The sequence below is a fragment of the Poecilia reticulata genome, linkage group LG8 (genome assembly GCF_000633615.1).
Source record: "Poecilia reticulata strain Guanapo linkage group LG8, Guppy_female_1.0+MT, whole genome shotgun sequence".
NCBI lineage: Eukaryota > Metazoa > Chordata > Actinopteri > Cyprinodontiformes > Poeciliidae > Poecilia > Poecilia reticulata.
The window spans coordinates 18,670,039-18,694,741 of NC_024338.1; the positions used below are offsets into that span (position 1 = coordinate 18,670,039).

Below are 24,703 nucleotides of genomic sequence, written 5' to 3' on the forward strand. Positions count from 1 at the left end.
TACTTTTAGGTTGACGTTGCATTACAATCACCTTTCTTTCTATTTTACGTCGCTTACAGGTTTGTAAAGCTAATCTTTAACTCTGAGTTCACAGGAAACAGAGTTGATTCTGGAATTTTCAAAATAAAATTTTTAAATACTTTATTTTGCTGTAGGGAATGTAAATTGTAACCGGTACTGTTACAGTTATATTTATAAATACGTGGGTGCAGTCTTCTGCAACAAGTATGGAAGACAAAATGTGCCAAGAAGTTTTTTTTAAAAATACATATTTTATTTATTTAACATAAAACTGGTATGCACACACTGCATTTTTCCCTCAATTATAATGGTTTAATTGGTCTTCAGTTGCAAATTGACACTAATATGTAGTGGGCCTCCCTTCTGAAGCTGCTGCCCCCGCGACCCGACCCCGGATAAGCGGAAGAAAATGGATGGATGGATGGATGGACTAATATGTAGTTTTTACATTGAAGAATAAATTACTTCATATTTACCAGGTGTGCTGCAATTTTTGTGACCCTATGCAGGTTTGTAGGTTGGTCAGTAGGTGGCAGTAGTTTTTGACACAAGGGGAGTGCAAAGTATGGTGTGAGGGCCATATGTGGACTTTGGAATGATTTTGTAGAATTTAAGATCAATGTGAATTTGGTTTGTCTGTGGGATTTTCACTGACATAAAGACTTGATATGGGATTTACAAAATAAAATACATTATGCTGTTCTCTTATCTGCCTGGTTTTGCTTTTAATTTGATTTAATGGTTAATAGGATCACAAATGTGACTTTTTTCTTACTTTATTGCATTCCATTAGGGTATTTTTTAATTTAATTTGAAAACAGATTAACTTTCATTGAGCAGCAGACTTGTGGGAATCCAAACTAAACTTCGCTAAAAAACAAAAACAAAAAATCTGACAGGCAATAAACCCAAAAACATGGAAATGTTTTAAAGCCTATCCCGTTTAGACAAAAGTCAGACTTTAATATCTTGTATTAACATACTGTAGTTTTAGTTTATTGTAAATAAAAGTGAAAAAAATAGCTTTAACAATTCTAATTAAAAGAAAAAAGATTTTATTAAAAATGTTCAGGCCCCTGAGTATGATAAACCGGACATTTTGGCCCATTATATTTATGTTGCCTATATGGCTTACATACCATCAGCACCACCACTGTAACAGAACAGCTTGGAAATAGTTGTTCACGTAAAAAACAAAATGAATTAAGAGGGTTAAAAAAACAAAATGCTTTTCTTAATAATGCAGGTTTAGTTTAAAATTATATTTATCATGTTATTACACCAAAAGAATGACAAAAAACCCTTTGTAATTTCTTCTTTATTAGTTTCATGGAAAACAGAAATCATATTTGTTTTTTAATAAAGTTGCACCAATTAAATTAATAGCTTTGCCTGAAATCAGTAAGTTTGATTAATGAGAAAATTAAATGAATAATGATTCTTTTCAATTCAATATGAAGTCTCAAGCTGATTAACCAACAAAATAAATGCAAATCATTTAAATGTAACAGTTCAATCCAAACTATCTCTGGTTATTATTGATTTGGAGAAAAATGACAGATTATTGACAGAGGAATGCAGTTTGTGAACAAAAGGCCGCTGCAGCAGATCATGACAACAGTGATTTAGTGAGAAGATTTATGTTGCATTCGGAGTGTTTCAGTTTTATTCTTGATTTGTTAGAGTTTCAAGTATTAAATGATGTGTGCAGGAGAAAAACAACCTTCTGTTGCACCAAACATGCAGACAGAAACGTCACGTTCCCCAACAGCCTCCTTAAGTGCAATTCAGCTTTACCGTTCACCATTTAGCACAAAGTATTAATTGTATTTTATATTTATTTTCTTCATGTAGGAATTAATTTCAGCACGTTTTCATAGAATTAGAGCTCTCTTCTTGTTGGTGGAGAACATGTTCCATGTCTGCCAGTTGAGTCCGGCGTTCTGGACGCAGGAGCCTTCGTCTGTGCAGGTGTAGCCGGCGGGACAGCAGTGCTTCATGTCGCTGCAGCACACCGCCTGCAAGGCCAACAGAGGGCGCTCTAGGTTAAATACGTCCATGCAACTCATGACAACAGCACATGATTTAAAATATTAAAATATGTCTTGCTCCTTTACTGTTGTTGCTCATTTCAGACAGTAGAAAATGCAGTCTTGTTGTCATTATTGTACAAATTCAGACACAATTTCACAGTAATTAAACATATTCTCTCTAGAAAAGCACTAGAAAGTAAACCTAGGGTCAGAAATTAGTTCACTAAAACTGGAAATAATTTAAAAAGAACCTCTGTGACAAATGAAATAAGATAATAGATTAGAATCAGAATTCTGAGTTTGATGTCAGAATGTAATAATTTTTTTGTGGCACTAATCTTTTTCCATACTTAGAAATCCAGAAAATATCCATCTGGTCTAGTGATCAACCACTGGAGTCTGCAGCGTCAAATGCATCAGAAACTTAATGCTGGAGAGTTGTTAAGATAAATCTGTGCATTTTGTGACACTGTGATAAAAGAACTTAGTCTAACTTCACAAGTGATTACCTAATTATGCCAAATAAATGCATAATTCAAGGTGTGTGTGTCTGTAAGTGAAGCGTTTCCTACATGAGGAGCCGGGCAGCAGCCCCAGGTGGTGGCAGACGTCCTGCAGCAGGTGTTGTCATCCGGGCAGCTTTTCTGCTCGTCACACTGTACGACTCTGGGCTTCAGCGGCGCGAGCTCAAGACGGTACTCCGGCAGGAACACCGGTATGAGCGGGAGCTTCTCCAGCTGCAGCAGGATGAGCTTCTGGCAGCTGTTGGAGACGACGTCGCAGGTGTAGCCCTCTGGGCAGCAGTGCTCCTTATCTGAGCAGCACACCGCCTGAACAGAAAACACCAAGTCTTACATTACAACAGCAAACCCTGCTGCACTCAGCTTCCTTTACAAATGTCCACAAATCTTTTTTTGTTATTGTGCTAATATTGGAAAAAATAATAATAATACAATTTCACAATTCTTATAATTCTGAGAAAAATAAAACTGTTCTGCAAAGAGGAGGCTGCCAGACGGCGATGGCTGAGAAAAATCATGCAAAAATAATAAAAAAATTATTTCATACACTTTTAATTTGTACTTCAATCTCTTTTTTAAGCAAAATATAAGTCAGAATAATTTATTTAAATGTTATTCCTAATTCTAATTTTCTGATTGAAATTATTTTCATGTTCATGAATCTATTTATTAGCCTTTTGAACTAGTGTGATTTTTTTTCTCCTCACAGTTTACGTCAGCTGTCAGCAAATTACGGCACTCCACTCTCCTCCTGGTGGCGCTACGCTAATCTGAAAAACGACGACGGCAAAAGTTGGTTGCTCAACAGTAATTCGATCTTTTTTTATTATTATTATTGTATCTGTTGAGAGTTCATTAGCCTTCAATGTAAACATAATCACAATATTTTAACATTTTTAAATTCTGCACAAAAAAATTAACCAAAGTATGAAAAAACGAAAACTACTACTATAATAAAAACTAAACTAAAAAGTAAGAATATTTAACTAATAACTAGCAAACACACTCTAAAACTTCCATTGCAGTTTTGCTAAATACATCTATACTGCTCAAAAAAAATAAAGGGAACACTTAAACAACACAATATAACTCCAAGTAAATCAAACTTCTGTGAAATCAAACTGTCCACTTAGGAAGCAACACTGATTGACCCGACGAGGGTCCCCGTTGTCAATGAGTGCTGCTTCCTAAGTGGACAGTTTGATTTCACAGAAGTTTGATTTACTTGGAGTTATATTGTGTTGTTTAAGTGTTCCCTTTATTTTTTTGAGCAGTGTATTTCTTCAACACGGCAGAAAACCCATCTTCTCCTAGCGCGAAGAAAAGCAGAAGACGTGAGGGAAGCTGTTCCCATTAAGCGAATTTATTTTCGTACTTTCAATTTGCGCAATTTTGTGGTCAATGGAAACGCAGCTTATGTCAGTGAGTGAGAGTGTCCGAGCAGCAGCATGTTACGCTTTACGTCCTTAGATTAGGCACTTATCAGGCGGAAGAAAAAGTAGTTCCAGTCAGCTCCGTCTCATTTAGACATGATCTTAATAATTTAGTTACTTTCTAACGTGCTCTTCATAACCTACATTATCTCAAATGGCTGAAGTATTGACATTTGGATTTGAGAATCAAATAATCTAAAGCATAAATTCTGGTATCGGGAGATTTCGATATTGCAGTATCAATCCGCACATCGCTAACGGACACTGATTTCAACACTCAACGTTTTAATGGCGGAGGTTCGGAATCGGCCGGTAATCTCACATTTTGCAGCGGGCAGCAGCCCCACTCGCCGGTGAACAGCTTGCAGCAGGAGGTGCGTTCAGGACACTGGTGGTCGTCGTCGCACTGGACGTTGTTAAGATCAACCTGGACGCTCGTAATGGCGGGGAGTTTGGTGTACCATGGGATCTCCACTTCCCCTTTGATGCACGTGGTCTTGTCCTCGTTACATTTGTAGTTTTCCGGGCAACAATGGCTGCCGTCGGCGCAACACACGGCCTGGTGGAAGAAGTGAGAGTTGGAAGCGTGACTTTCACATCAGCCATGCGGTTCTATTGTTACTTCTGCTTTCTTCAGTAGTATGACCGAACTCTCAGTCACAGGGAAAAAAGATGCGTTCAAATTTAAATTCACCACTTCCTGTGCCATGATTTGACATTAAAGACACTGACACTTATATCTCATGAATCTAGTATTTAGATCCAAAAGCGAAACACAAGCATGTATTTACTCAATGTAATTTTTTTCAGGCACTTATTACTGTTAATTTTAATTATTCTGGCAAACAGCTAACATAAACCAAAAATGTAGCTTAGATATGACCAATTATTATTATGCTCTGACAGCCTTCAAAAGGAATTTAAGCCATAAACTGAAAAAACACAAATATTACCAAGTTTTTTTTTGTCTAGTTTCTAGAGCAAATATCTTAGTACACTTGAACTAAGACAAAACTAATAGACAAGTAACTTTTCAGACAACATGTAGGAGCTTGTTTAAGTCAACAATTCCTTAACATTGGTTAAAAAATGCAATGCTTCAATTGGCAATTATTTCACTTATAAAATGAGAAAAATGTTTGGTTATGGGTTTAAAATCTGCGACTGGAACTGGTACTTTTTAAAATCAATATTAAGGAATTATTGACTTAAAACAAGCTCACATTTCTTGCTGAAATGTTCCCTGTTAGTTTAGTTTTGTTTTATTTCGATTGTACTAAGATATCGGGTCTTAAATCTAGACAAAATACATTTTTTTGTTTGTTTTTTTTGCAGTGTAGCTGTAAGCCATAAGCATCAAAATTATCAAGAATAAATTAGGTGTATATCTCTGTGTAAATTTATTTCAGGGAAATAAATTTTATATTTTTATTAAATTAGAATGCTTCAGTAAGTGTGATAAAACTCAACATATTGTTTTTTGGTCAGAACAAACACTCCTTGCTGACTGTACTCTGGTGTAGTGTGACAGTTGTGTGGGTGATGATATATTTATTCATATGATAGAAAACAGAATTGAAAGTAAGTTTAAAGGTCAGAAATATCATCTGGGTTGTCAGTGACTGAATTAACCGTCTAGTTTCAAATCTCTGTGGCTTTTGCAGCATCTTTTAACTTGATTCTTTTTTTATTTTACAAATGCTGGTGGTGAATTTTGCCTCTTGGATGCCAAATGTATGCTTTTTAAAAAATTTAAAAAAATGTTTCATCAGGTTATCAGCTTGTTTAAAGTCTTTATTTCCTTATATTGATGGAAAAGTTCTTAAACTTAAAACATGTGAACAATGTCTTGTTATATGTGAAATAATCTGCCAATAACTAGTACTTTTGTTTTGTATCAATATTAAGGAATTATTAAATTCTGACAGATCAAATTTCTTGCTGAAAAGTTACTTATAAGTTAGTTTTGTCTTATTTAAAGCGTACTAAGATGTTTGCACTAAAAGCTAGACCAAAAATACTTGGTAAAAATTAGCATTTTTGCAGCATAATCATTGAAATATCTATTATAAGTAAATATACGCCTCTCATTGACAAAATTAACCAAAATATTTCCTATTATGAGGACTCTGCATCAATAATAGGGGTTTGATAACAATCATCACTGTTCTTGTTTTGCAACTTACTATTTACATTAAATAGCTTCTTTCTGTGTTTGTTTACACAACTTTGACATTGGGCTTCATTTGCAGGCATTCGTTTCTACAACTAACTTCTCTTTTTTTACCACAAAAGACTCAGACTTACAGAGCCATTGTGAAGTTGGATCAGTATCTGTAGAGGAAGACCAGCCATAATCAGCTACCTTCAATCAATGAAAATGCATTCTGGTACTTAAACTACATTATTATTATTATTAAGAAATTAACGCAGTTCAGATTCATGAGTCACATTTTTATAGACCTGCTTTGGCTAAAAACTCTAATTAAGCAGCTTAAGAGTGTTTACACACTTCAAAGTTTGGTAAACTCGTGACTAAAGTTGCAACATTTTCTACATTTCTAACTGCTGCGGTTCAGTTTCATACAATAGTGAATTTGGGTCATTGCAGATAGAAAAAACATTTTTAAACTCATGAGTTTAAAAATTCTAAAATTTTTGACTTGTAAATTTTCTTGAGTTTGAAAAGTAATTTTTTTTTAACTTTTTATCATGTTTCTAGAAAATTTCTTAGATTGCGTAATGAAAAAATATCATTAATGAAATTTACTTCTTTTTTCATCTACAATGGCCTTAATGCAGCATTGTGCTTCCACACTACACTGAACCAAATCTTTAGAAAACCTGTTCCCCTCCTCGCCTGTGGGGGCGCTGCACCAAGAACGACTGAGGGAGACGAAGCCTCTGAAGAAGACATAGCAGAACTTCCTTTTTCACTAAATCTAAACAAACATGAAGAGGATTTTACTGGTTGTAGGATTTCTCTTTTCTCTTCGGCAAAAGACGGTGAACCATTTTTACTGTTAGCGCTCGGTTAGCACGTTTGTTCTGGTTGTATTTACCCAGAATCCTCTGCCCTGTAACCCAGGTTCTGCTTTTTTAACAGTTTCTTGACCGTTCAAAACGCATTCAAATTGCGCCTGAGTTCACTTCAACCAAACAGAGACCGAGGTTTGGAGGTGGATCAGAGTTAACTCTTTTGGTTTGTGTCAGAGTTCGATTACTCATTCACACCTCCTCAAACAAACCAGACTTTCTAGGAAAACAAACTCTACTTGGATTAAGCAAACTAAACTGGGCTAACATGAGTGAACCCTGAGTAGCAGAACTCACCTTTGGCAGTGGACAGCAGCCCCACTTCTTACACGACTGCATAAAGCAGCAGGTTGTGTCCTGAGGGCATCTGGTGTGTTCATCACACTGAGTCCTCTCGTCTTCCTTCTCCTCCTCTTCATCTCCCTCTTGTGTGGGTCGCTCATCCTCTTCATTGGTCTCTGCTGGGGTTGTCGCCAAGCTTTGGGTTGTTGTAGTGGGCACCGCAGTGGTGAACGCAGCGACCTGCAGCATGAAGGGCGTTGAGGCTGAAGCTTGTAAACAACCGGTGCTGGTCGGGTCACAGGTGGTGCCTTCAGGGCAGCAGTGCTCATGGTCGTCACAGCAGACCGCCTAGCAAATAAAGTGTCAGATAAAATAAAATACATTAGCCGCCATGGGAGAAAGAGGCATAATAGATCACCTTTACAGGTGGTACTTGATGCCTTCTGAAGGAAGTGTCTGTACTTCCTTCAGAAAGTATGGACGAAATTAGCGTTCATTAGCCAATTAGCAATACCTCTGCTGTTATTCAATGCCAAGAGATGATATAGACGATGCACCACATTGCATCCAGAAATATAATTTACTACTTGCCATCTGTAGCCACGCTAGCATAGTAGAACAAAATGAAACCTGACGATGATAATGTAGGTATTATTAATTTAATGTAGGTATTATTAATTTAGGGCAGTGCGCCACAGCAGAGGGAAAGTAATGCAAAAAAAGTTGAAGAATAAATCAAAACCACTCAAATTCTTCTTTTTGTCACTCTGTCAGTTACACTACATGTGGTCTTGTTGCTATGGCAACTGGCTGACAACGCCGATAATGTACGAGGATTCAATACAAACGAAAAACATTTCTTTTAAATGTTTCAAAGCATTCAGTCCATTACAGTTTTATGTTTTCAGCCTTATTATATGATTATTAATGTGGTTATTAAAAAGTGATGGGAGTGATAGATTAGCTAACGCTGCTATTAGCTAATCTATCACAGCGGTGGTCGATTAGCTAATTTAAAAATCTGCTCTACTGATGATCTGCCAGAAAACTGGTGTGTGGGTCACCTTTTTATTTTACTGAACCAAAGCAGACCAAATTCTGCAGCACATCTACATGTTAAGGTTGTCAAAGTAAAGCTAGCATAACTGAGCTACTTCCCATCACTGTTCTTTTTGGACTAAAACTTTTTCCTGACCTTTTTATCTAGTTGTTGTAGTGTTGATAAGTAGTAAAGCATTGCATCTCTTTTTCTTTTATATATCACATATACATTTAAGATTTAGCACATTATGACAACAATGCTAGTTATTGTCAACAAGCAGCTTTTTAGCCACCAGCAGATGAGATGTCGCGCTGCAACGTGTTTATACCTACTATCTTCGAGTTTAATCCCTAAAACCCAGCTCCAGAAACTATGTTCTTCAAATACGCTGGAGGTGAACTGTTGGTTTGCTAACCTTAGGTAGAGGACAACAGGCCCAGGCACCTTCTTTGGTTTTACAGCAGGTGTAGCCATCAGGACAGGCAGAGGTGTCGTCACATGGCACTTTCTTCACCTGTACCTCCACACCTGGTCTGGAGATCGCTGGTTTCTTCTCAAACCAGGGGATGGAGAGAAGGCCGTCGTCACATCTTCCTGCTGCCACGTTACATTTCTTACCCTTTGGACAGCAGTGGGTAAAATCTTCACAGCAAACAGCCTGAGGATAACATGGTGGACAAAAAGAATTAAATAAATACCCAGAGGCACTTTGAACTGTTAAAAGTGACATGCTATGCTTCCTTGAATAGGTTAGGATAGGTCTATGGCCTATGCAAATCCCATTCATCACATTTTTTGCATTCTTTGATAATAAAATTCCAGTCTTGAGCTTGTGGCACTTGTCACTTTGAAGCCAATCGACGTTTAGACTCTTATGTGAAAATGGCTACAAAGAGATGCGCAATTATACAAGCCAACATCTTAGAAAAGCAGAGGTGGGCCTCCTGCACAACCAACAAGAATGCATTGAGTGGTTTTTGGATGGTAACTCGACAACAAAACACTTGTGTTTTCCAGCAGCCATTGTACGTGCTGAAACTCAGCTTGGGCTGCTTGGTAACAGCGCAGTATAATGTTGTATTCCGGATGTTTTTGAAGCAGCTCATTTTCCAGACACCAAGAAGCAATTTATTGCCCAAAAACGGCTGTCGTTTATTTAATAGCTTTGTCTGTTTTTAAAAAAGTAGAGACCCCAATAGAAGGATACAAATGTGCAAAATGTGACTTTTGGATCCCCTTTAACGTTCCAATACATCTTTTCTGAAAATATTTCTAAGAAATCGTCCCAGTTTACCTCTGGCATCTGACAACAAGCCCAGCCACCCTCTTTGGTTTTACAGCAGGTGGAGCCATCAGGACAGGCGGTGGTGTCGTCACATGGCACATTCTTCACCTGTACCTCCACACCTGGTCTGGAGATCGCTGGTTTCTTCTCAAACCAGGGGATGGATAGAAGGTCGTCATCACATGTTCCTGCTGTCACGTTACATTTCGTACCCTTTGGACAGCAGTGGGTAAAATCTTCACAACAAACAGCCTGAGGACGACACATTTCGACAAACGGAAACACGTAAATTCTCCAAACAGCACAGTTTTAGATTTATTTTTTGTTAGTTTACTCTGTATCTTCACCTCTGGCATCTGACAACAAGCCCAGCCACCCTCTTTGGTTTTACAGCAGGTGGAGCCATCAGGACAGGCGGTGGTGTCGTCACATGGCACATTGTTGACTGAAGGAGGAGAAAGCAGATTTCAGTTGATCCAACTCTCCTGCTGGGAAAATGTGTTTTTAAACAGTCCCATCCTAAACATCAGCTCGTGAGAAAATTGTGTTTGTGTCTTTTTCATCAGTGTGTTTAAGTTTACTTGAGTAACTTTTCTGAAAGATGTACTTTTAGGAGTATTTTACTACGCTGTACTTTTTACTTTTACCTGAGTAAAAGTAAAAATAAAGTATTATGAAGTATTTCTACTATTACTGGACTAAAGTTTCTAGATTCTCTACCCACTGAATGAAAAACAAAAAATCACCAGACACAGACACACACCTGCAGTTTTTGTTAAAGTTTCAAAAGTTTTACATTGAAAGAAAAAATTTGGGAAAATGTTCTTTTGCATAATTTTGTTATTTTTTATTAGTTATATGAATTATTGTAATATTGGTGCTTCTAACACCAAAATTTACACTTAACTTTACATTTTGGTCCATCTGATTATGTAATTTTTAATATTAAATGACTGATAATTTGATCAGTTATTCATTGGACTTTTTACGAAAGACTATTTTACTTTTACTTGAGTAAATTCCTGGATGGCTACTTTTTACTTTTACTTTAGTAAAATATGTTGAAGTAGTCCTTTTATTTGAGTAAAGTGTGAATAATCCTGTTAGTGTGAATGTTACTTAGTCTGAAACTGGCACTTCCTGGTAAAACTTTCAAGAAGCATAAAGTGAAATTTCACCTCCGTCTGCCTTAGTAACAGATGACACAGTCACTTCCTCCTCCAGAGGAGGAAGTGGATTGGCTGTAGCAGCTTCAGTGGATTTCTCTGCTTCTTCCTCATCGGCTGCCTTTGCAGTAATTTCTTCACCCACTGGAAAAACAGGCACACCCAGATTTATTTATGATAAAGAAGTTTAGCTCACCAATCCTTCATGATGGCACACATTCCTAACCCTGACCGTTCTGATTCTCCCAGTCTGCTCTCTGTCTGGCAGGGAACTTAGCCCACATTGGCAGCTCCTTTTTGGTAGACATGGAAATGCATTTCATTTGTTCAATGTTGCATGTTGTCCCTTCAGGGCAGCAGTGTTTCTTATCATCGCAGCACACAGCCTGTTTGGACAATAAAGTCACACGTCAGCCCAGGATAAGACACAATAAAGACATGATAACTTGGATGTGAGTCAATGTGGGTCATGCAAATCATCCATTTGACTTTTCCCTCCTTTACTATCTTACTCACAGTGTGAAGTCCTGCGAATAAGGAGTAACATGAATGAAGACTGATTACTGCATACCTTTGGCATTGGACAGCAACCCCATTTGCCTTCTGGAGTCTCACAGCAGGTCGTTTCATCCGGGCATTCGGACACGCCGTCACTACACCGGATGGCTGTCACAAGTTCTTAAAAAGAAATAAAAAATATTAAAAACTAAGACAAATATTATAGAACTGAAATGATTAATAATGATTAATCTATGATTGAAATAATCAACTAATTTAGTAATTAATCATCTCACATCAAGTGAATTCATCCGATCATTTGGACATGTCGTCTCTACAGAGTCACAAGTTTTTTCACCCAAAACAAAACAACAGACTTATAAAAACTAAAATAATAATGATGGAGCTGAAACGATTAATCGTGATTAATCAATGATTGGGATAATCATCAACTAATTTAGCAATTGATTAATCATTAACTGCTGTATAAAGACTCAAAAAAAGGTAACTTGCTGACATAACATAGTTAGAGCATCAAATAAGCCAAAACTGTAAAAAAAAAAAAATAAACATTTTGCATTAAAACAACCTTTGTCGGTAAATATGTTATACCCTAAATTCCTTAAGTTGCAGTTTTAACTTCACCTGGTTCAAATTCTTTATAAAAAAAACAAAAACAAAAAAAAACATATTTTGCTTCTCAATTATTAAATTGTTTAATCCAAAAAATAGTCAACAGATCAGCCATACTCTATACTGATGTAAATGACTGAGTTTTTAGCGCAATTTAAATTATTTTTTAGCTGAAAATGCATTCTTTGCTACCAAAGGAATGCTATGCTATTGCATCTTAGGTGATAAAATGTTTATTTTCTTATCTCAAAAAGTTAAATGTATTTGTTTCTATCTTTTAATGTATTTAATATTGCATAAAAAAGGCTTACGTTGTTAAATGAACAATCTGCTAATTTCATTACCCGATTAATCAATTAATCGTCAGAGTTATTGTTAGTTGCAGCCTTAAATAAAGACTAAAGACTGAAAAATATGAATATTATGATAAGTCCAACCTTTTTTGATGCAGGAACGGCTGTCGATGCTGCAGTGGTGGCCCTCAGGACAGCAGTGCTTCCCATCAGAGCAGGAGATTCCCTGTTGGACGGCATAAAGTTAGAAAAACATTCCTGAAATCCTCACACACTCACTTATCCAAAACAACAAGATTGGATTTGTAAATATTTTGTGACAGTTTGTTATGAGCCAGATAAGATCGATCTCCTCCACCGCCTCCCTCAGTTACTATTCCAGTATGACAAAATGCATCATTCTGACTGAAAACTACCAATCAGAGCCAGGAGGAGGGGCTTAGTGCTGTCAATCATACGTGTACAACTGACCGTTAGAGGAAAACAGTTTATCCACCATTGGTGGCTATGCTAACTGCACTGAGCATTCATGACAGGCTGTGCTAGCTGCAACTTAGCACAGACCAAGAGGGAGAATGAAAGATGATGATGATGATTGACAGCACTAAGACCCGCCTCCTGGCTCTGATTGGTTGTTTCTAGTTAGCGCTGGGACAAGGCAGAGGAGCTAATTTTTTTTCAAAGATTATCTGTCTCATACTTTGCTGTCATAACATAGTCACAACTTCAACAAATATGTTACATACTGCAGCTTTAAGGCTCAAAAACAAACATTTGATTACCTTCGCTAGCGGACAGCATCCAAACTTTGTCAAAGCCTTCAGGCAGGAAAACTCAGCAGGGCATCGTGACTGATCGGGACAGATGTTATCGTCGCCTTCACCCATGTAGGACTTGATCATCCTGAAGGACTGCATGGACAACAAATGAAGAACACCACTGAAAACACATAGTTCCCACAAGTCTGAACCAAAAGTGATCTGCGCCATCTTAGTAGGCAAGCGCATGCGCAACGCATAGCGGACCCATGGCTTCAAGGCAAACAAAAATAAAATATGTGCACATGCTTGACCAATGTGTGAGACCAAGGCACATTTAAAAAATGGCTGCTGTTGGGATTGATCCGTATGAGACAGAGAAGGAAAATATGTCAGATGATGTGGACAAGTATTCAAATTGTAACAGAGTAATAGTTGTAATCAGAGCTGGGTTGTACATTTATTCAGTTATACTTACTTGAGTAACATTTTGGAATAAAATACTTTTAGTAGTATTTTTACAATGCTGTACATTTTACTTTTACTTGAGTAATTTTCTTATGAAGTATTTCTATTCTTACTTGAGTAAAACTTGTGGATACTCTACCCACTCTGAGTAACTTCAGTGAATGAAGAACAAACATATTTTAACCAAACATTCACCAGAAACAGACACACACCTGCAGTTTTTGATATTTTGGTCTGTCTGATGATGTAATTTTTAAATGTTTGATAATTTGATTAGTTACTTACTTGAGTAGACATTTTACCAAATACTTTCTAGTCTGACTTGAGTAATTTCTTGGACAGCTACTTTTTACTTTTACTTGAGTGAAAATATGTTGAAGTAGTGAAATTGAGTACAATTTTGGGTACTCTGCCCAGCCCTGACATACACGTTCGCTACAAGCCCGGCTTAGCTAGCAGCTAAAAGCTACATTAGCTTAGCTAATTTAGCTACTTCGGCAGTAAGTACTACAGTAAATATCACTGATATTAATCTGAGTATTACACAGAGGTGGCTAAAGTAACCAGAAATGATATTTAATAATAGTTGTAATGTATTGATACAGTTTATAAATTGGAATGAGGTGAGCACTAGTTCTAATCTTGTTGCTTCACGGCTCACTGTTGTCATAGCAACTCCATAGCAACTGCCTTCTAAGATGGCTGTCAGTTACCAAGTTCACGGAAGTGCGACGTCTCATGAGAACCACGTATACTTAAACCGGGTTTGTGGATGAAAACAAGAGGATGTTATTCATACTTTAGAGACTGTGGGCTGGAGAGCGGAGGTCCTTCCCGTCCATGGGATGGACACAGTGGCGTTCACACAGCGGGACGCCTCTGAGTCGCAGATCGTGTCTGACGGACAGCAGTGGATGTGATCCTCACAGCATTCAGCCTTCGGAGACGGGAGTAGCGGGAACACTTTGACTACCAAAGTTAGTACGGATATCTCCTACTCTGAATGAGGCTAGCTCTTTTATCTGGTTTATACAGTAGTAAAACACCTTCCAGTATGAATAGCGCTACTATAGAATAAGGTTTACTTTGGAGTACAGAAACTTTATCTGCTATGTCAATTTAACTGCGACATGGACCTAATAAGGATAAAACAGTACATCATAGCTGAATGTGTCATGAGGTACAAAAGCCTTTTATAATAAAATATTTTAATAGGAATAGTACACATGTGAATAACTGGTGGAGCAAAACTTAAGCAACTCAGGCCAAAATGAAGGTGAAGATAAAGAGAAATACATGCACTGCAAAAACACAAAATCCTACCAAGTATTTTGGTCTATTTTCTAGTGCAATTATCTCAGGACATTTTAAATCAGACAAAACTGGCTTGCAACTAAATTTAAAGTTAGTAATTTCGTAATTTAGATGAAAAAGTAGCTCCATTGGCAAATTATTTAACGCATAACATGGAAAAAATGTCTTGTTGTAAGTAAAATAATCTACCAATGGAACGAGAACTTTTTAAAATAAATATTGATGAAATATTGACTTAAAACAAGCTGATATTTTTTGCTGAAAAGTTACTAAGTCTTATTTCAAGTGTACTAAAATATTTACACTAGAAACTAGGCCAAAAATAGTTGGTAAGATTTTCTGTTTTTGCAGTGTGAAACATCAAGCTTCTGCTAGCTAAGCTAATCTGAGATAAACTTGAAGAAAAATAAGGAAATCCTGTTCATTTTTGGAGTCTTGGTTCTTGGTTGTAAAGATATTTAAGATAATTTAAAAAATCAACAAGATGCTACCTGTTGCTTTGTTTACAAAATGTTGATCAAATTTTGGTTTTGAAGGAGAGTTTTGACTGGAGGTTGAAAATTCTCACGAAAACATTGGTTTTTCTTATGGAAATAAATAATTTCTGCAAGAATAATTGCACTGATTTTAAACTTTGGAAACCTAAATTTCTGGCAAAAATATCAGAACAAAGGCTTACTCAGAAATCAGTCACATATGTCGTGCTATTTGTGAATACTTTACATTGGGGTTTAATTGTATATAATGTTGAGAAATACATAGTTTATTTTGCTATTACGACATTGAGGAAATCCTTCTAGACAGTGGAGTATATACTGTAAGTTCCATTTAAGGAACTAAAACTATTCCAAGTCACATGTATAGTACTACAACACTTTCTTCATTGTTTTGTCCACAAAGAAATTAAAATTAAATGCGAAAAACTAATTTCGTAGCATGTTAATAACAAATTAGGTTTGTTTGTGTTGTATTATTTTCAGAAACTAGCTTCTAAGTAATAATAATAATAAGAAGAACTATCTTGTATTGTACTAGTCAAAACATAGTACATTATCCCACCATTGATATTTAACTGATACCCCAGACAGAAAGATGCTTAGAGAAATTTATTGAGCAGCCACCTGTACCTGATCAAACGGGCAGCAGCCATAGCCGTTTGTTGGGCTGCTGCAGCAGGTTTGACCTTCTGCACACCTGCCTCCATCTGGACACTCATCTGCACCAACCACGGCAAAGACAGCCCAACAGATCACAACCCAGGTCTGCATCTGCAAGCAGCGAAAAGCTCTCACTCACAGGAAGTCTCGAAAAAGGAAAGTGAAGCTTAAACCCCCCTTTTCCACTTCCAAAAGTTATTTGAGTCCTCAAATAGCAGCATAAAGTGTTAGATTCTAGGGTTTTGCTGAACAGTTATGCAGATAACCTTGACATTATGACTTCTACAATAATTCTGTCTAAAAATCACTCTGTGTGAACTGAATATGATGGGTTTTTATTTATATTTTACCCCGTTTGAAAGACGGGGTAAATAAACCCACAGAACCTCAGTGGGTTTATTTCCTGTAGTAGTACTTCCTTATCATATTGTCTTTGTCTCCCTGCACAAAGGAGAGTTCACAACACTCAGCGTCATTAAAATGACAACTAATACATATTTAAGATATATAAATATTACGAAGACATGTGAAAGACATGTACAATTTGCATAAATATTGAACAACGTAAAAGTCTTTTTTTTTTTTTTTTATAAAAAATCAACTTTTTAAGTTTCAGTCATAAAGGTTTGTTAAATATTTTTTAGCATTTTTCCAGCGGTTTTACAGTGCTGTAAGAGGTTTTACAGTGCTCTTACCTTTAGTAAAGACAGAAAGGCTGTTGTGAAGTGACAGTGGAGCTTCCCCGCTGCGTCTCACCACAGTGAATCCCCACAAAGAGTCCTGCCGAACCTGCATCATCCCGAGTACATGGCCGCCCCCATCATGGTCAGAGGGCGGGGAAGCGAAAGGTGGATCTCTCAGTCTCCACTCTATTTATTCACTAAGCTTAAACTTTTTTCGCGTTGATTGAATTGTTTTTTTAAATTTTTTATTTTATTTTATTTATTTTTTGTCAAGTAGCATAGTTTGTCGTCCTAACGGGTAACTTAATCCAACAGGAAACTTATTTACATGAAACTTCCTGGTGCAGCCAGTGATTTTGCGGCCCACTAGATGGCGCCAAAGCTTCTGGAACAGAAGCAGGCGGACCCAAGTCCGTCCAAACGCTGATCTACACATAATGCGCTCGGTCAAACGGGCTGTTTCTTTGGTTACGCAGATGTTTTTAGAATCTGGGTTTCGCGTACGTGAGAGGATGTGCGGCGGCGAGGCCGGACGCTGGTAACATTTTGTACTCGGCATGCTCTGCAATGGAGCGTCTGAGTAAAACTAATTACCACATATTGAGTAACTGACATGGGTGAAGGCACCTGTGTTTCAGGAAAAGCCTGGCAGCTAAAGTAAAAGGTGGGTAACGTCAACTCATAATATATAGCAAAGCTTCGCAGCTTGTAAACAGCAAGATGGCTACCGAGCTAAGCATCGTCCTGCAGTTAGCGGTTAGCAAAACACCCACGTTTGAAGACTAGATTCGACAATTTTGTCTGAAACTAAGAGTTTCTGCTCACCATTGTTGAACGCATAGTTTTAGAACAAATCGATATTTCACCAAGAAAAAAAAAAATTCTTGATGTATTTTTCGAGAAAGACAAGTGCAGTGAAGTTAGTCTCACATTGATGCCTAAAGAAAAAAGGATTATTCCGCTATTTTTAAGGACTCTAAATCCGTTTAGTCCAATTCAGTCCAAGAAACAAAAATACTGATTAATTAATTGTAGACTGTTTTTGCAATCTACGTATATATTTTAAAATTTCTCCTGAACCTAATATAAGTAAAGCCAAATTACTCAAAAGCAGCCGTTTACTCAAGCAATCAATCCGAAGCGAACTTCAGCGTTGCGAAAAAGAACATGGTGTACAACTGCTAAAATGTATGCTGAAAAACAAACAAAATGAAGCCTTAATCTAGTCTATTATGAAGCCAGATTATGGATCTGGTGTTTCGCATACAACAAACGTGCATCCTGTCAACATAAGGCTGCTGTTTTGGTGTTTTTTGTCGTGCAACCTGAGAGATTTCCGTTAAGATTCTGTAGCTTTCAATCTAATTCCTGTGACCATTAAATAATCTGACTCATTTGGTCAAACTCTATGTCTCATACGGCTGTAATGACCACGTTTCGTTGTTGGTGAGCCCCCAGGAAGTGGACAGGCCAGCGGAAGCACCTCCTCCTGTAGGGAAACCGGTTTGAGACGGCTGTCACTTGTTGTAGGTCAGGAGGCGAGGCTTTGGAGGCAGCATGCGTTTGAAAGATAAGCTATCAAAATGTTTCAAGGACCTTGTTTTAACAACTCCACCTAGACATACCCTCCTCAGTTCAAAAAAAGACACCTATGCACGGTAATTTTTCCATTTAGGAGTGGGTTCTTTGGACAAACTCTGCAACAAATCGCAGCTTTCTTCACTCCTGCTGGATTGTAGCTTACACAGCGTTTTGTTGGACTAGTGCATGATGTTTTCGACCTGCTATTTTGTATGTTTTTGTTTATGTTTGGTCTGACAGGTGGGCAGGATGGGGGAGCGGACCGTTGGCGGCCCAGTGGCTGCGATCTCTCCAGTGCAGCAGATGCTGGCCTCTGGCACTGGAGCCCTCCTCACATCTCTATTTGGTTAGCTTATATAGAAACAACGAGAGCAAGAGTCGTAGAGTTTTTACTCCCATGTTTTCTTCCTTTTTGATTCTATTTGCACCTGTTTTGCTGCCCCTGTTGTGATTGGCTGTGTGGATTTGTTTGCAGTCACTCCGCTGGACGTTGTGAAGATAAGGCTGCAGGCTCAGCAGACTCCCTTCCACCAGGGTAGGAAAACTGATTCCTCGCTTCGCGTTAAGATGGCTGGTCTCTAACTGCTTCTTCGTTTGAAACTAACCCCTGCAAACGGCTTTCTTTCTGCTCCGCCTTGGCTTCGTTTTCCAGCTTTGGGCCGTGAATCCGCTCCATGGGGTGGAGTCGGCCGCTCATCCAAATGTGAGTATTGATCTGCTGCAGCAGCGCACCCCGGTCTGATTGGAAAATATATAGGGCTGAAACGATTAATCGGATTAATAGGGATTATTGAAATAATTGCCAACTAATTTAGTAATTGATTAATCACTAAGTGCAGTATACAGATTAAAAAATATTCAATTTGCAGAAAGAACACAGAGCTGTAATTAAGCCAAGATGTAAAATAATATAAATAGATTTTGCAGTTTAGCTAAAAAAAATAAAATGTTTCTGCAAATACATTTTTCAGTAAAACTCCTCAAGTGGCAGTTTAACTTCACTCGGTTCAAATTCTGTAAATAAAACAATTTCCTATTAAGCACCTTTCACTATTCAATCATTAACTGGAGCACACAGACTGGAAAAGGCCATTTGCTGAAAAAAAAAAAACAACAGACTCTGAGCTTTAATTAAGCCAATACATGTATACATTTTGCATTTAAGATCCAAAAAAATATTTTGTCTGTGATTATTTTCTACCCAGAACCCCTCAAGTACCAGTCTCAGCTTCAAATGGTTCAAATTCTGTTTTTAAAAAATCTCAACGTTAAACACGTTTTGATATCTAATTATCAGTTAATCAACATATCAGCCCTACACTGTATTGACATGTCGAGGAGAAGGGGCTCAGCCATTATTGCATTTTATGTAATAAAATGTTTATTTGCTTATTTAAGATGAATCAGATTTTTCTTTTACATCTTTTCATGCATATGTAATATTGTAAAAAAAGTGCCACTTATTTTTCATCTCAATAATTGATAACTAAAATAATCGTTAGCTGCAGCCCTATGAATATATTCCTGTTCAGCCTGGATGAACTCTTTCTGCTTGTGAAGCTAAAATAACCTCCGATAGTTTATTTATTTGGTCACTAATCAGCCCAAAACAAACTGCATCAAGGTCGGCCCTGGTCTTATCTTCAGTGTCGTTGCCCCGTTTTTGCTGTTTCACATCCAGAAGCAAAGTTTGAGGGGAGAAAGTAAACATGTACGTTATTGATTAGCATGCAGCTTCTGAAGCTTTGCTGTGCGTTCTGTCTGCAGGGAAATGTTTTCTGTACTGCAACGGCCTGATGGATCACATCTACGTCTGCCAGAACGGAACCAGCTGCTCCAGCTGGTACCGAACGCCGACGCATTTCAGTGGCACTCTGGTGAGCTGCATCGCAGCTGCAGGTTTCAGAGGATTTTTTTAATATCTGTAATTCACTGAGATGGGTTTTTTTTTTTTTGACGCAGGATGCTTTTGTGAAAATCACCCGCCATGAGGGACTCCGCTCTCTGTGGAGTGGGCTGCCACCGACGCTGTGAGTTTCAGGGCGGCGCTTTGGTTTCTTTCCATTTTTGAGACGTTATTGTTTTATTTAAATGCCGTCCGGCTCGTTTTGCAGTTTGTTCGGCTCAGATTCAGTTTTCCCTGAACTTCAGGAAACTTTGAAACATGAATTGAAAAAAAAAAAACAANGGGGCGGACATGTTTGTCCGCTCAGCAGGTTTCTGCTCAGAGCTAATGTTCTCAGACAGTCTGGCTACAACAGACAGAAAGCTGCTCATGACTGCAGCGATGCGGCCTAGTCAAAGGTTTTTCACACATTATCCGAACCGATTCAAGTTTTGCCTGAATCTGTTTTTTGGTTAAACATGAACATCACGGTCTGCTCCTGGATGATTTTTGAGATTTTATTCTCCAAAGTAAAAGGAACTCGAGAGTCAAACTGAATAAAGTTTCAGAGCAGATCATCTGAAACTTGTTTTACCAGAAGGTAAATCATAATTTGGGTATTCAAAGTTAAAAATGAATAAAATTCAAATTTCCATAAACCTTTCTGTTACTGAATGCCCTCTAGTTTTACAAATGTTTCTGACATTGTAACCTTGCTTGGCCTTGCAGATCTGTGCATATTTAAAACTGGATTTGTTCTTGCAAAGCTGTGTTCAAATGCCTAAAGAAATTATGAATGCAAAATAAACGTCCGCTTTCAGAAGTTACACAAACATTACAATGTGACTCCCAGATCAGTTTTATGTTTAACATTATAAAAGTTAAGCATAACCTTTATGGGTCAAAATCTACATTTACGCACAGACACAAATGCAGCATGGTGCGTTTAGGTACTGTTGGAAAACTGGGTCATCTGCATGTTCTGTTATTTCCTGTGATGGAGAATCAGGGCTAAGTTAGAAAAAATGTAATTATTAGAATAAAGTCCTAATAAAGAGAATAAAATCATAAAGTCATAACAATATGAGAAATGTTTGTTGATGTGCTACACAAATAAAATTTGATTGATTGATTGATTGATTGATTGAAATATGTAATGATATGAGAATAAAGTCCTAATTTGATGAGGCCTTGAAAAATAATTAAAATGTGGAAATAAGGAATGTTTAGCATCTTGTGAAGTTATGCTTTGGTATCGATTTAACAAGTAATTAATCTTTTAAGACATTTGACCAAATTATAATCAATAGCAAAATTTTGAAGTGATTGTAGAAACAACTGAGTTTATATTTAAATATTCAATCTGTTCTTGTCAGATCCTGATCTCTGGAAACTTTGTTTTTATTAAAATAACTTTTTTTTACTTTATTCTGCTGCTGTTATTACTTTATTCTCGTAAATAAAAAAATAATCTTAGTCTGGCCCGATATTCCGTCGTAATTTCCTTTAGTTATAAACATTTATTTTTTAATGTTGAAAAACAGTTTAGACATATATACATCTATAATCCGAACAAATGTAAATATGGGGTTAAAAGAAACGCCCACTGGGAGGTGGAGCGGCTTTGACTGGGAGAAACGATCCGTTTTTAACTCTATTGAGTAATTTAATCATTTCTAAATAAAAACAGTGTTTATTTGTATGTTTTTAATGTGTGAAGCGTGATGGCCGTCCCAGCCACAGTGATCTACTTCACCTGCTACGACCAGCTGAGGGACTTCCTGTGGTTCGGTTTGGGCCTCCAGGGCAGCCACGTCCCTCTTCTGGCCGGAGGGCTCGCCAGATGTAAGAGGAAGAAAGAAAAAAAACCTCCTGTTGTTGTTTTTCTGTTGTTGTTTATCTGTAACGTGTTGTTCTGATGGCAGTGGGCGCCGTCACGGTCATCAGCCCTCTGGAGCTGGTCAGGACCAAAATGCAATCCAGGAAGCTGAGCTACAGCGAGCTGCGCGTGTGCATCCGCTCGGCGGTGGCCCAGAGCGGCATGCTGTCGCTGTGGAGGGGGTGGGGGCCCACCGTCCTCAGAGACGTGCCTTTTTCTGGTGAGATTCACTCACATCCTAGTTAAGGAGTCTAATTTCAATTCCTTTTCTAACTATTTGGAACTAATTTGTGATTGTAGATCGGTCTGTCACAATAACAGATTATCGTCTGCTGGACCATAAATGGTCCCAGAGTTTATTACTATAAACGATAATGTTGTTTTTTTTAATATAACGATAATAATGGCATAATAACGCAGGAACACATTCTCAGATAAAAAAAAATTAATTCTAATTAACTTTTAACACTGGAAATGAAAGATATTTTAAATATCCAAAATAATACACAAAACAACAGAAACAACAAATAAAATTAATTATAAAATGTCCTTTAAAAAAAGGGCAGATTGAGACCGAAACAGCAGACTGAAGACTTTTATCATCCAGTTTATGGTAGAAAAAGAGAAAAGAAATTTACAATAAATCATGGAAATGATTGTATGTGTTCTAATTTCTCATGCCATTAATTGTTGTAGATGGGTTCAGTGGCACCCGGGTCTTTGTTTTATCGCTGTTTGTGTTGTTGTTGCTGCAGCTTTGTACTGGTTTAACTACGAACTGGTGAAGGCCCAGCTGTGTGAGCAGTACGCATCGCCGAAGGCCAACTTCTCCATCAGCTTCACTGCCGGAGCCGTTTCTGGAGCCGTGAGTCTTCAGCAGCGCCAACACTGTCGACCCACTTTGAATGACTTACTGTAGAGCAGATGCTGGAATCAATGTCTCCTCGACACCAAGAGTGTTGGAAAAGAGCTGAATTTAATTTAGCATTTGGGAAAAAGAAGCTTCAGTTTGAACAAAATATGTTTATTTTCAGGCTGCATCCATCTTATCATATCGTTCTACCTTAACATGATTAGTTGGATTGTTTAAATGTAGTAATTTATTATTTCTTATGACCCAATAACTTATTAGTCTGTGTAATTAAATTAAAGGTTGGCTTATATTTTGTACGTTAAACTAACATTAATGAAATTCTGGGATTTTTTTTTTTGTTAAATTTGTTTTTTGTTCCCAGATGTAAGAGAGAAACATAATTTTGTTTGAAAATTTTTGAAAAATGTTTGAATTTTACGGCGCGCGTGTGTGTGTGTGTGTGTGTTCAGGTCGCTGCTGTCCTGACGCTGCCGTTCGACGTGGTGAAGACTCGGCGGCAGATCCAGCTGGGAGAGATGGACTCTCTGGGAGGTTGGTTCTTCTTCTCCTGTATTTTAAACAGATTTAAAGTTTCAAAAGATTTAAAATGAACCTGCTGCTGTTTGTTTCCAGTTTCCAGAAAGGGAACCGCTTCCACTTGGCACATCATGAAGGAGATCTGGTCTGAGCTGGGCTACAGAGGCCTCTTTGCAGGTGTGACACACAGACATATTTTAAATAAAAATCTCTTGTTTTCTTTGCCAGGAAGTTAAAAACATATTTTTTGTTTAGGTTTTCTGCCCAGAGTGATCAAAGTGGCGCCAGCCTGCGCTGTCATGATCAGCAGCTATGAGTTTGGGAAGGCGTTCTTCCAGAAGGTGAACCTGGACCGACAGCGCCTGGCGCCATGAACTCCACCAGCAGGGGGCGCTGGTTGGCCTGGAAATAAGAGACGCACCTCCATCCTTCCTGCATGCCTGATAAAACTTGCTAAAGGGTTGAGGAGAAGTTTGCGTGCTCACGTTTAGACATTTGGACTCACCTGTGAACCTGAACCCGCTCACCCGCTGTGCATGGCAGTGGCGCAAACTCAAAGACTGCAACTTGATCCGTACTGTAGCATGAGGTCCAGATAAAATGCTTTACCACGTTTTCTGTTGTCCTGTTGCAGTAAAACATGACAATTTTAGCAACTATCTGCTGTGTAGATAACTTTAAGAACATTTTTGAATGCGGATTGAGTTACATTTCATATGCAACGAGAGACCTGAGGGTAGAAATTGAAACTCATTGAGATCTTTCAGGAGATTCTCAGAACCTGGTGAGTGAAAACTTTAGACACTGGACCAGAAAATGTTGAAGGATGTAAATGTTTTCTGTTTTATAAGAAATTGTATTAAAATGTTACAACCTAGTTTTTGTCCAATGAGTGATTTCTTTCCAGTTTTACTTAATTATGAGAGAAATCTAATTGGGGCTAAAAATATATATTCCAAAATGTATTATCTTGATATCAGGCTGGTAAATAAAACTATTCAAAAGTAAGTCATGGGGAAATGTGGATTTAATGGCAACCCATTCACCTTCCCATCCATACTGTCCAGCTTCCCTTTCTGAGAACAATTGTCCATGAATCATGATGTTGCCACCACCATGTTTCAGTGTGTGGATGGTTTGCAAGTCTTTTTGTTTGTTGATCTAATCCAGGGGTGTCAAACTCCAGTCCTCTGCTGTCCTGCAGTTTTTAGATGTGCCACAGGTACAAAACACTGGAATGAAATGGCTTCATTACCTCCTTCTTGTGTAGATCAGATCTCCAAAGCCTTAATTACCTAATTATTCTCGTCAGGTGGTGCAGCAGAGGCACATCTAAAAGTTGCAG

At 37.8% G+C, this 24,703-nt stretch overlaps 2 protein-coding genes across 5 annotated transcripts; one reads left to right on the plus strand and one right to left on the minus strand.

Annotated features, from left to right (window-relative positions):
- Positions 1 to 1,841: 1,841 nt before the first annotated feature.
- On the minus strand, positions 1,842 to 16,752 carry grna (granulin a). 2 transcript variants are annotated; one of them, XM_008416441.2, is made up of 15 exons: positions 16,636 to 16,749; positions 15,911 to 16,051; positions 14,269 to 14,406; positions 13,026 to 13,154; positions 12,388 to 12,469; positions 11,391 to 11,497; positions 11,052 to 11,205; positions 10,832 to 10,963; positions 10,001 to 10,098; positions 9,663 to 9,905; positions 8,784 to 9,026; positions 7,342 to 7,674; positions 4,331 to 4,567; positions 2,627 to 2,884; positions 1,842 to 2,039 (listed from the first exon to the last, which is right to left on the minus strand). In XM_008416441.2, exons 2-15 carry the CDS (start codon positions 16,049 to 16,051, stop codon positions 1,896 to 1,898), a joined length of 2,439 nt encoding a protein of 812 aa, XP_008414663.1. In that variant the 5' UTR covers positions 16,636 to 16,749; the 3' UTR covers positions 1,842 to 1,895. The 2 variants fall into 2 exon arrangements, with proteins under 2 accessions (XP_008414663.1, XP_008414664.1); XM_008416442.2 differs by lacking the exon at positions 9,663 to 9,905 and having other exon boundaries at positions 16,636 to 16,752.
- On the plus strand, positions 14,371 to 24,177 carry slc25a39 (solute carrier family 25 member 39). Of its 3 annotated transcripts, none has more exons than XM_008416439.2 (12): positions 14,371 to 14,446; positions 18,445 to 18,550; positions 18,680 to 18,739; positions 18,857 to 18,907; positions 19,972 to 20,081; positions 20,167 to 20,234; positions 21,810 to 21,934; positions 22,015 to 22,188; positions 22,724 to 22,833; positions 23,292 to 23,373; positions 23,455 to 23,535; positions 23,614 to 24,177. In XM_008416439.2, the coding sequence occupies exons 2-12, from the start codon at positions 18,454 to 18,456 to the stop codon at positions 23,730 to 23,732; spliced, it is 1,077 nt and encodes a 358-aa protein (XP_008414661.1). In that variant the 5' UTR covers positions 14,371 to 14,446; positions 18,445 to 18,453; the 3' UTR covers positions 23,733 to 24,177. The 3 variants fall into 3 exon arrangements, with proteins under 3 accessions (XP_008414661.1, XP_008414660.1, XP_008414662.1); XM_008416438.2 differs by lacking the exon at positions 14,371 to 14,446 and adding an exon at positions 17,112 to 17,287; XM_008416440.2 differs by lacking the exons at positions 14,371 to 14,446; positions 18,857 to 18,907 and adding an exon at positions 17,112 to 17,287.
- Positions 24,178 to 24,703: the final 526 nt, after the last annotated feature.